The sequence below is a fragment of the Hipposideros armiger genome, unplaced genomic scaffold (assembly GCF_001890085.2).
Source record: "Hipposideros armiger isolate ML-2016 unplaced genomic scaffold, ASM189008v1 scaffold_371, whole genome shotgun sequence".
NCBI classification, from domain to species: Eukaryota; Metazoa; Chordata; class Mammalia; order Chiroptera; family Hipposideridae; genus Hipposideros; species Hipposideros armiger.
In genome coordinates, this window is record NW_017731721.1 from 1,724,211 (window position 1) to 1,739,308 (window position 15,098).

Below are 15,098 nucleotides of genomic sequence, written 5' to 3' on the forward strand. Positions count from 1 at the left end.
GCCAGCAGCCGCCGTGATCGGCTGTCCAGAAGCCGGCGACTGATCTGCCTCACCCGGGAAGAGCGCAATGATGGTGCCAATGTGGGCCAGTGAAGCAACGTCCTCCACAACTAGACTGAAGAACAACAACAAAAAAACGGACAGCAACTTGTCTGTTCCCCTTCCCACTATTCCCCAGTGCTGTTCCCATCTCCCAATTCGCCAATAAAAATCTAAAAAAAAAAAAAAGAGTTTATGCTAATGATAACAGGGTTACTGACAGGATCTCAGGCCAACACATATTTACTAAGTGCCCCCTATGTTCCAAGTACTGTTGAGACACCGGGAGGCAGACAGCATTAGACAAGACTGATCAGCCTGCCCGAACCCCCATGGCTTGCTGCCTAAGTCTATTAGGGGTTTGCTCAATGAGGACTTCCACAGAGAAGACTTCCTAGACCAGTTCTGTTGAAAAAAGTCCCCACTCCCATTATCTGAGTTGCACTTCTAAAAAGCTCTCTCTGTCCCATAAATTATGGTTTTGTTCTTGTGTCTTACCTATTGGACTCTTGCAGTCTTTAACCTCAGAAACACTCTTATTGCATTATTATTTTTATAATTATTCATCATATCCCCAGTTTCTAGTATTAGTGTCTGGCATTTAGTAGATGTTCTACAAATGTTTGTGGAACTGAACAGAAAGAACATTTAGAATTGCCAGTACCTCCTTTCGTAAACATCTGTGAAGATGGAAGTGTCAGGTAATGAAAGAAGCAGATTACTCTACAGATTGGAGAGTGATTGATTGGTCATGGCAGTTTGTTTCCACCCTCAATTAATCTTTTAATTTAGATCTAAACCACAGGAGACTATACACAGTCGGGTGATTCTCATCTGAGACTTAGTATTGCTCTTTATTTAATTTTTATTTTTCAGTGAAATTAATCCATCCATTTAAAATAATCAAATGGCATTAGGAGGTTTGTAACAACAACGAAAATAAGCAGTGTCCTCTTCTTCCCTAGACATATCTTCTTTCAACTCTTTTAACTGTTCTGGCATTTATGTCTCTGTCTCTCTAAGTAACATTTTACCACTATTTCTTGACTATTTTCAACTTAAGGCATTATTTATTCATTTCTTACTATAAAAAATTAGAATTTTTCTCTCTTACACATCCCTCCCTCAGCCACACAGGCACCGCACACTTCCTCTTCCCCTTTACCCCTTCCGTCACATTGCCCATCTTATACTCATTTTGGGCTGTGTGTTCAACGTATTACTTTTGTTGTTGTTAAGTCAGCATTCAGTGTTCACATTATTATGATTATGTAAATATTGTTCAAAGCTAAGTCACTTGGTTTACTAGGATTACATTTCCCTTTTTGCACAATTAATCTATCAGTTTTATTATTATTTTCATAGAGACAACTCTTGGTGCCATCTCTCTTCCTGTATTTATCTGAACCAGTTGTTTTCTTGCCCTGCTATGGGCCTTCATGATCATTCTAGTGGCATTTTGGGAAGGAGTGGGGATAGATAGAAGTACTCGTTTTTTGGGGTTTTTTTAAAGATTTTTTTATTGGGGAATTGGGGGATGGGAACAGAGTTGGGGAATTGGGGGATGGGAACAGCGTTGGGGAATTGGGGGAAGGGGAACAGACAAGTTGCTGTCCCCCTGCTCTTCAGTCTAGTTGTGGAGGACGTTGCCCCACTGGCCCAAGATGACACCATCATTGCGCTTTTCCCGGGCGAGGCAGATCAGTTGCCGGCTTCTGGACGGCCCCTCACAGCGGCTTGAGGGCCACTCACGCTGGCTGCCGGCTACACACGGTCGCCCATGGCAGCCCACTCCAGCAGAGGCTGCAGCCTACGCGGTTGCCAGCGACCCACAGCAACCCAGCTCTAAGTCGAGCCGTTGTTCAGCATCTCAGCTGTAGAGGGCAGCGTCACTGGCCCTCATATGTGGGATCCGAACCGGGGTCCTCTGGCGTCCCAAGCCAGATCTCAACCAACGTGCCACTCGGCCGGCCCTAGAAGTACTCGTTTTTAATCAGAATTCTTTACCCTAATATTTCTGTTTAAGGATTGTTCACCATTGGTTTAAGGATCATTTCTATCAATCTAAAAGATCTCAAAGACCTTCTTGCCTCATTTGGCTGTTCGCCAGCAAGCTGATCATACATGTGGTCTCCACAACTGCTCCTTAAGGTGCTGAAACTGGGGGGCGGGGGGGGGGGGGGTCTCAGAAAAGCCCTGCCTCAGCTCTGTTTTGCAACTCTATCCCCTGTTTAAAATTGCCCTTGAAGTTCAACAGTGACATCTCATTTCTCGGACCCACATCTTTTGCTTTACGACGCTACTGAAGCTTCTGGTTTTGATGGCATTGGGGTAAACGTTTCATTCCGTCTTGGTGTATTTGAGATTATTTGTGACCTTTGTGTATTTGTTTTTTATCCTCTTGTTCTACTATCTTTCACTTCATTTAATTGTGTCTGTCTCCTGCTTCAGGATAGGAGCTCACCTTCTACGTGTTCCTTCTTAGCCACATTATTTTTACCCAAGACCCTTACCTATTGCCGTTTTAGGGATAAGATATACCAGCTTATGAATATGGTTATGTGTTGATACTCTCTAGCTTGTCCTGGTAAGAAGTTCTGGAGACCCAAGGTTTTCCCCAAACTTGGATTACTCTTGTGATTGCTTTTTATTTTGCTAGAGGGTATTTGCTCCCCAGTATTCCAATACGCACGCGCACACGCTGCTTTCATTAGTTGTTCCACACCCCTTTCATCACAGTTCTTCTAAGTTCAGTCCTGCCTTTGAGATTGTGCAAGTGTGTATAAAACTGAATTAAAATGAAACAAAAGAAAACCCTTGTGTTTTATCCTCTCTCTCTAAAGTCTCTGATAACTCCTCTCAAGGGTAGAGACCTCTGAATAACCTCATGTGATTATATGAAAATTGTTAGAGGCACAAATTTTTTGCATAAAACTTGTATGGCTTAGAGATATACAAATAAGTAGGCTTTTCTCCTTAACATTTAACCATATCCTTTAAATCGGCATCTCTTCATTTTTTTTTTTTGTCTTTGTTTTTCCTTGCTACCCACTATCATTAGTAGAAGTGAGGACACAGACAAGTTCTTAATTATTTATTTTAACCAAAATATTGGGTGCAGGCAATGTGTAAGACTCTAAGCCAATTACTATCAGAGAGAGCAGGAAGAATTGAGGCCAGCCCCTGGCCTCAAGTTATTTATACTATAGCAGGAGAGATAAGACAAGGTATACAAATCAGGATCATAAAAGATAAAGTAAAATAAGCGCTGTAAGAAAATTCTAAACAAAGGACTGTGGAAATTCAAAGGGACAGGAACTGAAAACCGGTTCTGGAAATCGGGAACAGCATTTGGGAATGCTATAGAACATTTCCAACCATGTACATGTTAAGTAGGCTGTGTGCCTCTGTATGTGTGTGGGTGTGGAGGAGCAGGGGTGGGATCTATTGTATTTTATCCCATTTTGATTTAAGAGTTCCCTGGTGAAGATCACAGCACAGTGGAAAGAACATGAAATGTTTGATTCCAGCTCTGCTCTTTCATTTGCTAGGTTTGGGCAGTGTCGTGGTCTCTGTGACCTGGAGCACACGGTGCAGTCAGGTCTGTCCCCACACGCCTTATCAGAAGGAAGTCCACTATCTTCCTCTGGGGGCTTCTCTTTCCTCCTGAATTGTCCGAGAACTCCCTGGGATACAGACAGTACAGAAGGAATGGTGGTCAGTGCAGCCTCCACACCCAGGAGGGCAGAGCCTCTTAGACTGCTGCTGTTTCTCAGGGCCTCACCCTCATGGGGTGCTGGTGAAAACTGCTTCTCACCTTGTGACCAGTAATGCGGACCTCCTGCTCAGCCCACTTCCTGCATCAGCCACCATGCTGGTTCAGCTCAGCTAAGGTACCCACTTGGAGTTCTTTTAGCCCCATGCACAGCCGTTTTCCTGACGCCAAGTGGTCCAGGAAGCTCTGGGTCAGGACCTGTTCAGATGCCGGCCACTTCATAGACCCAGAACCCCCAGCTTCTCTCTCTCCCAGAATCCATCCCTAGGAATCAGGCAGGTGGCCCCTTTTCCGGACTCCAAATGCAGCCATTCTTATTCTTTCCTGCCTTTCCCCAGGCAGTGAGGTTAATCATCCATCCTTCTGAGGCATGCTCTCCTCTGTGACTCAGGGTGCATTCGCTCCCAGGGCAGAGTCCCTGAGTGATTCAACCCACCCTTCTTGGATGGGGTGGAGGCTCTATTTCTAATGATTCAAGGTGATTATTTACACACTCTCACTATACAGAAACTAATAATAAAAAATAAGAGGAAAAAAAAGAATCTTAAAAAAGAAAGAGGAAAAACATTTAATCTGTGGTAGGTGTCCTGCTTCCTTACTGGTATCTATCAGATAGTGTTATTGTGATGATAAAGGGAGACGGTGTCATGAAAGTTAAAAGAGCCATAGAAATGTATTATCATTGTTATACTGTCATTTCCTGTTTAAGTCCCTTCAAAGGCTATTCCTTTGGCTCACGCAAGTGACTTGACCCCGCCTTTTTTCTCCAGCCTCATTTTGAATCACTCCACCTCTTGCCCTATGCTGTGGCCCCACCAATCTTTCTTAGACATTTCGAGGTTTTTCTCCCTCACTAGACTTCTACAAATACTATGCTTTTGTATAAAGTGGCTTTTCCGATTCTGCTTGGCTAAAGCCTACATCAGTGTCTCTTTTTAACAAATCCCTAAAACTCTAATACAGATTAAATTCCCCATTACGTAGCCTTAGGGAGCCTTGTTCTTTTCCTTTAATGCTCTTATCACGATGTAAAAGATATACATGAATTGGTGATCAACTGTTAATATATTTCTTCTCAGGACACCAGCACCAACCAAGAGCAGTGAGCATGTCTGCTCTGTTCACTTTAAAAAGTTGAATTATCATGTTACTTAGTTCTCAGAGCACATCTTGCCTCACTCTATTACTCTTACAGGTGAGAATGTCTGTTCAGTCATTGGCAGAGCTGAAAGATGAGAAGCTGAGGTTGGCTTTCTTCCATTTTCCTAAATGGAAATTTTGCATAGTTTTATACTACTAAATAGCAGCTTCTTTATTTTTTTTAGGTTATCATTATTATATTCAAACAATAGAACTATAGAAGACTCTGATGTCTCCACATAAATTTTTTACATGTTGATCATGGAGAAAGAAGGCTTGGTAGAAGAAATTAAAATTTGTGGTTTTTCTTAAACGTGTTAATAAACGAACATCACTATTTAAACATAATGGTGACCTCTAGTGGATATTCTGTATAACAGACTGAAAAACCAGGAACCCCCAAACTGAAGCTTTCACTGTGAAATCAGTGAGTAATCTTTTTCTTTGGATCTCATGTATGTTTCACACGATAGAATTTAGAAGTTTTGAAAAATACTTGATTTGTAACGTTCACAACTCTTGTTCCAGCACTTAATCTGTATTGGGTGCCTTTTAAAATTACTTTGATTCTATATATAACTTTCTATAAACAAAACAATGAAATGGTAAAGAACTCCAGAGTACTTCATCATGACCTCATTCCAAGTACTTAGGGGATTTTATGCCCCATCTGATCCTTATAATTGTTTATAAATCATTTTAACGTACACAGTTGTAATCATATTATATACATAATGTTTTGTGTTCTTTTATGACTTGACATCATTCCATGTAGACCTTTTCACGTGTCTGCACAGTGAACATATTTCTCATTTTTCATGGCATATACTATCTCATTGTGTTGATTCATGAGTAATTCTACCTTTGCTTTTAGCATCTTACTATGGTAGTGAAACCGTACACACCTTACTCAAAATAGAGAAATCTGTATTTTCAGGCCCCAGGTAATTCCTGAGATGTGGTTGCAGTGTGAAACCCTGGCCAGGGAATGATTCATCTTTAGGCAGCACTGAGCCTGCCCAGCCGACGCTGGGCATGCTGTTAGATAATGCCCTGCTGTGCTCCCGTGGCCCTGACCGCCCCCTCCTCGTTGAGGAGACCTGAGGTACACTGTTTCCTGCCCGCTTCCATGATAAACTGTTGCCCTGGCAAGTAAGCTAAGGTGGGAATAAACCTTCCAAAACTCTTTTATTCCAGCCAGGGCATAATTTTCTCCCTCTCACCTCCAAGTACGCGTTCATTTGTCAATTGCTTTTGGTGAAAGAAAAAGGACACAATTGATTTTAGAAGACTGGAAAATCCTGCTCATGGTGTCATAATTTATCTAGGAAGCTGAAAACGGAATATTATTTTGTTTTAGCAAGAATCTGTTCTGTATGGTATGACCTTCAAATTAAGAAAATTCAATGTTTTTATTTTCGTCTTTACACTTAGCTATTACCTTGATGTTTTAAAATGAACATATATTACTTTTATATTCGAAAAGAGAACTTTTCTAAATTATAGAAACTCAGTAAAGCCTATGGAAAAATATATAAATCACCCAAAATTTCATCACCTATAGAAATTGGTATTAATCTTTTACTGTATTTGCTTCGTTTTTTTTCACTGCATAGGTAAAATATATTTGTAAATTATATATTCCAAAAAGATAAACTCTAGTACATGGGGGGAAAGTTTATAAGAGTGATTATTCACAATCAAAAAGATTAACTGCAGGGCTTCATTACTAAGCTCCTCTGTTATACTTAAAGTGATTCAATTCCTAGGAATTCATTTTACTCTGTTTTTTTCCTTTTACTTCTCTTTTAGATAGTCTCTCCTGAACTTGAAGGAGGTATAGTACACATTTGAACCAAGATTGTTGTGTTAGAAATCCATGTTTTTGTGGCATTATGCTTTGGGCACCTGAGGAATGCGCCCTGAACAGACTTGTCAGCTGCTTATTGAAACTGCGAATCAACCTTTTGGTTTCGTTACTGGCAAGCTCCAACAAAATGTTTGTCATGATTTTAGACCCAAAAGAGACCTGGTCTGCTTAGATGACTAAATCCCTGAGGGAACTGAGACAAACATTGCAGAGCGTCATTCTAATGTTGCTTGGTCAGTAGTGTGGTGTGAGGCCTTTTTTTTTTTGGTACCACCAGCTCAGTAGATCTCTTGGCTAAGTGTCATCTGACTCTGTTCTCATCAGTTGTCTGTATATGTGTTACATTTCTTTGTGGTTTGATCTGTGGTAACCTCTAGATAATCTGAGTGAAAATGTTCATTCTCTCTAATTCTTCCTCAAACAAATGTATCAACTTCCAGTTCCCGTCACCTCCCTATCATTTCTTTGTATCATTTTTAAAATTTTTAGCCCACATTTTCTTCTTTCTCCTAATTTATTACATTGGAAAATACAAAGTAAAAGCCTAAGTGAGAGAGGAATGGTAAAAAATAAAATAAAATAAAAAAACATGGATTGTGCCCATCCTTCATGAAATGAGAATCCATATTCATTCCATTTATACTTTGGATTATTAATATCTGATTTGGAAGCACCATGTTTCTGAGCAGGGTGGTTTGGTCTATCCTCGCAAATCTGAATATTTAATTTTTAAAAATCTGTGATACGTAATTTAATTATTTATTCACTGTGACCCTCCAAAAAGTAATACAAAGCTAGTAATACAAAACGTAATGCTCTATCTGTTTAAGTCAAACCTTTTCTCTGTGCATATTTGCAAGCGAAGTAGCTCCTGTGTGCTAATGTAATATGCTAATATATTCCCTTCCTATATGTGTCATCTGACCATACAAGTAAAAATAGCCCCTTTCTATTTTTTGTCCTCTAAGGTTAATTGAAATATGTTTTCAATAGTTTCTCTAATGAATGGCTGAAAACTTTATTTTGAGGGGCTTTTTGCAGACTCTTTCACATGAAGGCAGGCGATTAAAAAAAAAGCTGTTTTAAAAAAAGCTGTTGTTTAGCTGCTGAGCATAAATCCTGAAACATTTAGATACTCCTAGTAAACTAAATTACTAATTCTGATTGCTTTCCTTTAAGAGTCTTGGGACACTTTTATAACCTTTTTAATAACCTTTTCTGGTTAAAAACCAGTGGAGTTAGACAGACCTAGGTTTGAATCTTGGCTCTGTCATTCCCTGGCTCTATGACTTTGGCTAAAATAATGGACGTCTCAGTTCCTTTTTCTGTAATGAGTTGACAGTGATAGTGCTGACTTTGTAGGGTTGTTGTGAGGACTAAATAAGATAAAACGTGAAAACTTTATATGTGCTTCTATATGTGCAGTGCCCAACACTTAAATGTTAGCTTTTATCAGTAAAGATTGGGAGTTGGCAAGCTTTTTCTGTAATGGGCCAGATAATAAATATTTCAGGTTTTGAGGACCATACAGTCTCTGTCGCATCTAATCAACTATGTCTTGACAGTGTGAATGTATCCACAGGCGGCAATATGTAAACAGATGAGTATGGCTGCGTCCTGATAAAACTATTTATAAAAACAGACATGGACTATAGTTTATTGATTCTTGTCCTAGAGTAATAAAACTAACGAATGAAACAAGGTTTGACAATATTAATAATTCAGTATAGCTCCCCTGTGAAATTGATTATCAAGATAATTTAGGTTGATTAAAAACTTCAATTTCCAACCCCAGACATTGCCTTTCAGAATCTGAGTGTTAAAACATATTCAGCTCAGTTGATATATTTTATAATAAAAATCTCAGCTACCAGGAACCATAAAAAATAAACATTTCTAGATCCATAAAAGCACTTTAGTGGAGAACATCCTAAAATATACTTTTTACCTTCTTAAAAACAGTGTATACAAAATAATCTGGCCATTTAAAAAAATAAAAATCTTTGTTTTAAGATTTTGTGCGTCAGGGATCAGGGCTCAGCGGGGGTGATCTTTACGCTCCACATGGTGCCAACTGGGGTCTCTAAGTGCTTTTCACCTGGGGTATGGGCTGGTCTGCAAGGCCAGCATGGCTTCACTCCCATTCTGGTGCCTTGGCAGGGGCAGGTGGAAGGCTGGGCTGAGCTGGACTGTCGACTAGAGCTCTTCCACATGGCCTCTCGAGCATGCTAATCATTTTTTTAAAAACAATATAGCACTGTCTTTATGAGTCCCAGTTCCTATAGTACTGTGATGCCTATACTGAGGTATATGGGACTTTTGCTTCCACTCCCCAAACCTATGCTTTCAGTCTGCTTTTTTATTTTTTGGCTTTATAAGCTGATTTGCAGCTGTGGTCTGGAGCAGTGCATTTGCTGGATAGGTGACATCTTACTATAGCGGGCACTTAATTGCTATGTGGAAGCTGCCTTGCTGGGCACAACTAAGTGCTATGAAAGAAATTTAAAATATGCCTTAAAAAATAAGGAAATCCTGCAATATGTGACAACATGGATAAACCTGGAGGGTATGATGCTGAGTGAAATAAGCCAGTCATAGAAGGACACGTACTATATGGTTCAACTTATATGAGAAATCTAAAATAGTCACACTTATAGAAACAGAGTAGAATGGCGGCTGCCAGGGGTTGGGGGTGGGGTGAGGTGGGGAATGAGGAGTTGCTTCTCTCATGAGTAACAAGTTTTATGATGCAAGATGAGTAAGTTCTAGAGATCTGCTGTACAACATTGTGCCTATAATTAACAATACTGTATTGTGCACTTACAAATTTGTTAAAAGGATATATCTCATGATAAATGTTCTTGCTGCATTTAAAAAAAATTGTGACTTAGGAGCCAATACCGTTGGGGGAAAAAAGGCAGTAAAATATCAGAACTTAAGGGGTTTTTCTTCTGCTTATTTTACCTGCTTAGTTCTCCCTCCCCATATTCTTGATAAGACAGTAAATGTTGGGAGGGCAGAGTATGGAGACAGGCCAGGGACTGGAAAGGGACAGGTTCAAGGCTGACTCCAGTTGGAAGAGGGACTAGTATTTATGACTTGAAGCTGTGTTTGCATAGTAAACACCCCACTTTTGCTTAAAGGATATGTTTATTTGGATTAACTTTTATTGGGGAAGCTAAAGCTCCCCAAGATCTTCTCTGTACCACTGTGCCAGGTTAGGGGGTCATATACTCCCTCCAGCACCCATCCCACCAGTTCTTCGAGTCTCTGGAATGGCTTATTCATTTCACATATATCCTTTTGCTGTTTGTCTCCTATCGCCTGTTCACAGTTATGGTTCTAAAATGATATTTTTTAGCCTGGATGTCTTTGTATTGTTTTTTCTGTGTATATTAAAGCTCTCTAACCCTTTCCTATAGATGGGGTAATAGTACCTACCTCACAGTGTTGTGGGATGATGTAAAGTACTCAGAAAACGTTGGCTAGTATTGTTACCGGATAACCATCTTTCAAACTTCCTTTTTTAGAAACTGATTCAGCAGGACAGAAAGAACATAGAAACCAGACACCTGCTCCATCTGCAACTCAAACTTCCGCTCCTTCTAAGTACCACCGAACTCGATCTGGGGGAGCCCGGGATGAACGATACCGATCAGGTGAGAAAGAACTGGAAATTACCAGTGGAATAGTTCTTACTGACTTAGTCTGAACTGTGTCTCCTGAGAGCTTCTAATGTTTGTTTTGTTGTTTTCCCTTGAAGCACCAACAGGTCTATGTTAGTTCATTCATCACTCATTTATTGAGTACCTATCGTATGCCAGGTAAAGTAAGATACTCGATATTTGCTGGGGACACAGCATCAAATGAGACATTTCTGCCCTCAAGGGCAGGGATGGGGAGCCAGACAAGTACAAAGGCAATGTGAACAAATAAATGAGAAAGCAGAGGCCAGGGTCACATTGGGTGGTGTGTAGGGAGAGCTCAGTGGACTCTGTTGGAAGGGGCAGGTCCTTCTGTGTTTGTCAGAGCTATTAATTTAGTCTCTTAACTGACGGAGCTGGAACAAAAGCTCAACAATGAAACTTCAAATTAGTAAACTCTTAACTTTTATTTCTTCTGACCCAAGTAGGGTCAGGGAAGGGAACAGGCACCATGCTGTGGCAGGCAGTGGGGAGCATGCTCCTGCCATACCATGTCCAAGACTGATGAGCAGAGAAACACGCCATCGGCTCAGGAGGACGTGTGGTGTGGAGCCCATCCCATGCCCATCTACGGTCCACTATAGTCTCTGCAGCACATCTACTGTGCCAGAAGACGAAAAGGAGTGCGATTTTTCTTTCTCTAGATTTTTGACTCCCTTGTACCAGCCAAGGTTACCGTAACTTTTTCTTGAGTTAAAAAACAGCATGTATATCACATCCTCAGAAACTGCTGTAGAGAAAAAGAGGAAAAGGACATGGCTTCAGAGCTGTGTCAGCCATCTTGAGAGCTGGTTTTATTACATATATATTTTCACACACTGGAAGAAAGGAATGAGAGGAGTTCAGTCAAAAAACTAGAGGTTGGGGGTGGCCGCTTAGCTCAGTTGGTTAGAGTGCAGTGCTCATAATACCAAGGTTGCCAGTTCCATCCCCACATGGGCCACTGAGATGTGCTCTCCACAACTAGATTGAAACAACTATTTGACTTGGAGCTGGTGGGTCCTGGAAAAAACACTGTTCCCCAATAAAATTAAAAAAAATAAAAATAAAAAAACACATCATATATATATATATATATATATATATATATATATATATATATATATATGTATACACACACACACACACACACACACACACACAATAAAGTACATTAAAAAAAACAACAAGAAACTAGAGATTGCACGCCACACCAGAATTTTCCTTTGTACCTAACCTGGTCTTGAGCGATCAGGGAAGCCCTTCTCAGAGAATAAGATATCTAAACTGAGTCGTGGTAGAAAGACAAGAGTTAGCCAGGTGAAAGAGGGATAGCATCAGAGAGCAGACCTGCAAATCATTCATAAAGGCTGGCACGTAGAATGCAAGGACCCAAAAAGAAAGAGGTGGGAGATGAGGCTGGAAAGATTACCAGGGACCAAATCTTGAGGAATCTTGAACACCACTGAAGGATTTTCAGCAGAGCAGTAACATGATCAGATTTGTACTTGTTCCAGCAGCTCACTCCAACTGCAGACCGCATGCTCCTCCACTACTGCGTTCCAGGCCCTGGCACAGGGCCTGCCATAGATAAGAGCTAAATGGATAATTTGGAGAAAGGGAGGAATAAAAGCAGTTATGAGCTAAGGAATGGAGTTGAGGGAGGTAAGGATGGATATAGAAAATCATATCAGGAGCACCTGTTCGTTGCCAAGACTCAAGCCCCATTTCCCAGGCACCCAGTGTTACCTTTTGGGGCTGGGGCCCAGGTTCAGCAGCAGCGTGTTCTGTCCAGTTGGTACAGGGGGTTGTAGCCTTTACAGCCCTCATCTCTGGCCTCTTAGGAGTTTTTACCTTTTTTTCTCTTTGTTTATTTGTTTGTTTGTTTTTACAGCATAGTATAAAAGAACTAGTAAAAAAAAAGATGATTGATTCTCTACATCCTATGTCCAAGCTGATCACATATAGAAGAAGGCTTCAGTGAGCTCATTCAGTAGTGTAAAATTTTGTCCTTCACCTAGTAAAACTCAGCTGTGATCTCTAGTCCCAGTTCTTTTATACCAATTCTTTCAGATTTACTCCGAACATCAGCAAGTGTAGTCTGTGAATCAGATACGGTTGGCAGACTGACTGTTCAGTGTCTTGGTTAGGTGCAGTGGTGTTAAAGAAGGTTTAATAGTAAGCTTGGGGGCCGGCCGAGTGGCGCGATGGTTAAGAACTGGCTTGGGACGCCAGAGGGACCCGGTTCGGATCCCACATATGAGGGCCAGTGACACTGCCCTCCACAACTAAGATGCTGAACAACAGCTCAACCTGGAGCTGGGCTGCCCGTGAGTCACCAGCGACGGCGTAGGCTGCAGCCCCTGTGGCAGTGGGTTACCATGGGCTACCGTGTGTGCCCGGCAGCCAGCGTGAGCGGCCAGCAGCCGCAGTGAGCGGCTGTCCAGAAGCCAGTGACCGATCTGCCTCTCTCGGAAGAGCGCAATGATGGTGCCAACTTCAGTCAGTGAAGCAACGTCCTCCACAACTAGACTGAAGAACAAAAGGACAGCAACTTGTCTGTTCCTCTTCCCCCAATTCCCCAGCTCTGTTCCCATCCCCCCAATTCCCTAATAAAAATCTTAAAAATAAATAAATAATAATAGTAAGCTTGACCTATTTTAAAACCCTGAAGATACTGAAAGCTATGAGAGTACTGCAATACTGTCATGAGGGGGAACAGGGTAGAGGAAGCATGCAAGCATGGATTTTGGTGAAAGTCACATTTTTTATTATTTATTTATTTATTTTTAAAGATTTTATTGGGGAATTAGGGGAGGGGAACAGACAAGTTGCTGTCCTTTTGTTCTTCAGTCTAGTTGTAGAAGACATCACTTCACTGGCCCATGTTGGTATTGTGATCATTGCGCTCTTCCTGGGTGAGACAGATAGGTTGCGTGCGCCACTGGATGCCGCTCATGGTGGCTCTTGGCAGTTCATGCTGGCTGCCAGCTGCTCATAGTAGCTTATGGGAGGCCCACCGCGGCTCCACTGCAGTCTACGCCGTCGCCTCATGGCAGCCCAGCTCCAGGTCGAGCTGTTGTTCACCATCTTAGCTATAGAGGGCGCAGCGTCACTGGCCCTAATTTGGGATCCGAACCGGAGCCCTGCTGCTCAGAGCTGGCGTCGGAAGCCAACTCTTAAGCAATGCGCCACTAGGCTGGCTCACATTTTTTAATATATTAGGAATTGTTCAACTGAATAGCAAAGGAAAGCTCAGCACATTCTGAGAATTGTGGCTTCCATGGATAAGAAGAACCAACAGTAGTAGCAGAAGAAGAACAAATAAGTTATAGAAGTTGATGGGAGTTGAACTTTACCTCTTTGTCACTCTAGTCATTGGAAGGGTTGCATGTACAAGTGACATGCAAAAATAGCTCAGGAACCCAGGGTATGTTTAGTGAAAATCACAAACATTCAGAGTAAAATGGTGGGTACTCATAATAATACTGGTGTCAGTATTAAATCCTGGAAAATCCTCTCTTCATTGGTGGTGGAAGCTTATGAATACCTAGAGCATTTAAACTAATCATAATCAAATCTAAATAGACTTAGTGTTTCATGTTTCTGACTCAGTGTAAAGAGCTTATATTTATTCAGAGTTTAGATCATCTGACCTGATTCTGCTCTCTGCTTAGCCAAGAAGGTCTGACATTTTAAATACACTTATTTAGTACCTCTTTTTCCTGTACATCAAGGCATGATGCACCTTTCTACACACGTGTGTTATAGTCACAAGTATAGAAAATACACAGTTAATGCCTGAGATGGAAAGCTACCTGATTGTGATTCAGACAAATCTTTTAATGTTAATCTTTTGAGCAATTAGCCATCTTAAAAAAAAAAAAGTACTTTAAAGGAGTATTTGTATCACCTCATTTAGCTTAAACATTAGTGCTGGAAATGGTACCCAGCTCGCACGTGCTGCTGGCAGAGATGTCCAAAGTCAGCCATGTTTGGGGACTGAACTTGGGAAGTGATTTATCAAAGATCAATGTGAATTGTATGCTGGCGAATGAGTCAAATCCAGTTAAGAGAGCTGGCTGTTCTTATCAATAAGAGGCTTTGCTAATACAGTAACTGTGAACATCTCCTTTTGATGTGGGTGTATGGGCCAGGGCTTACCATGTTAGAAAATAGATAGGTGCTTCGATTTGTTCTGTGGTCTGATGCTGTGACTCCTTGGGGCACAGAAGAACATGCTCCCTAATTATTAGTTATCCAGATGTTGTGGGCTTTCTAAAGCTTGTTTAATGAGAATAATTCCCTGGTTTTAGCGAGTTTGCTATCACATGTTAATTACTCCATGCAAAAATATACTTTTGGAAATGCATATTTAAATTTTTTTTTTAAAGATTTTTATTGGGGAATTGGGGGGATGGGAACAGCGCTGGGGAATTGGGGGAAGGGGAACAGACAAGTTGCTGTTGTTTGTTCTTCAGTCTAGTTGTGGAGGACGTTGCTTCACTGGCCCAATTTGGCACCATCATTGCGCTCTTCCCGGGTGAGGCAGATCAGTCGCCGGCTTCTGGACGGCTGCTCACGGCTGCTG

At 41.2% G+C, this 15,098-nt stretch overlaps 1 protein-coding gene across 5 annotated transcripts in view; it reads left to right on the top strand.

Annotated features, from left to right (window-relative positions):
• Positions 1-15,098, top strand: part of DIP2B (DIP2 acetate--CoA ligase B (putative)) — a 209,428-nt gene that overhangs the window by 115,905 nt on the left and 78,425 nt on the right. For all 5 annotated transcript variants that reach the window (XM_019662250.1, XM_019662252.1, XM_019662251.1 and 2 more), the window contains exon 3: positions 10,355-10,483. In XM_019662250.1, the coding sequence (XP_019517795.1) occupies positions 10,355-10,483 (129 nt within the window). The remainder of the gene's footprint in view (positions 1-10,354; positions 10,484-15,098) is intronic.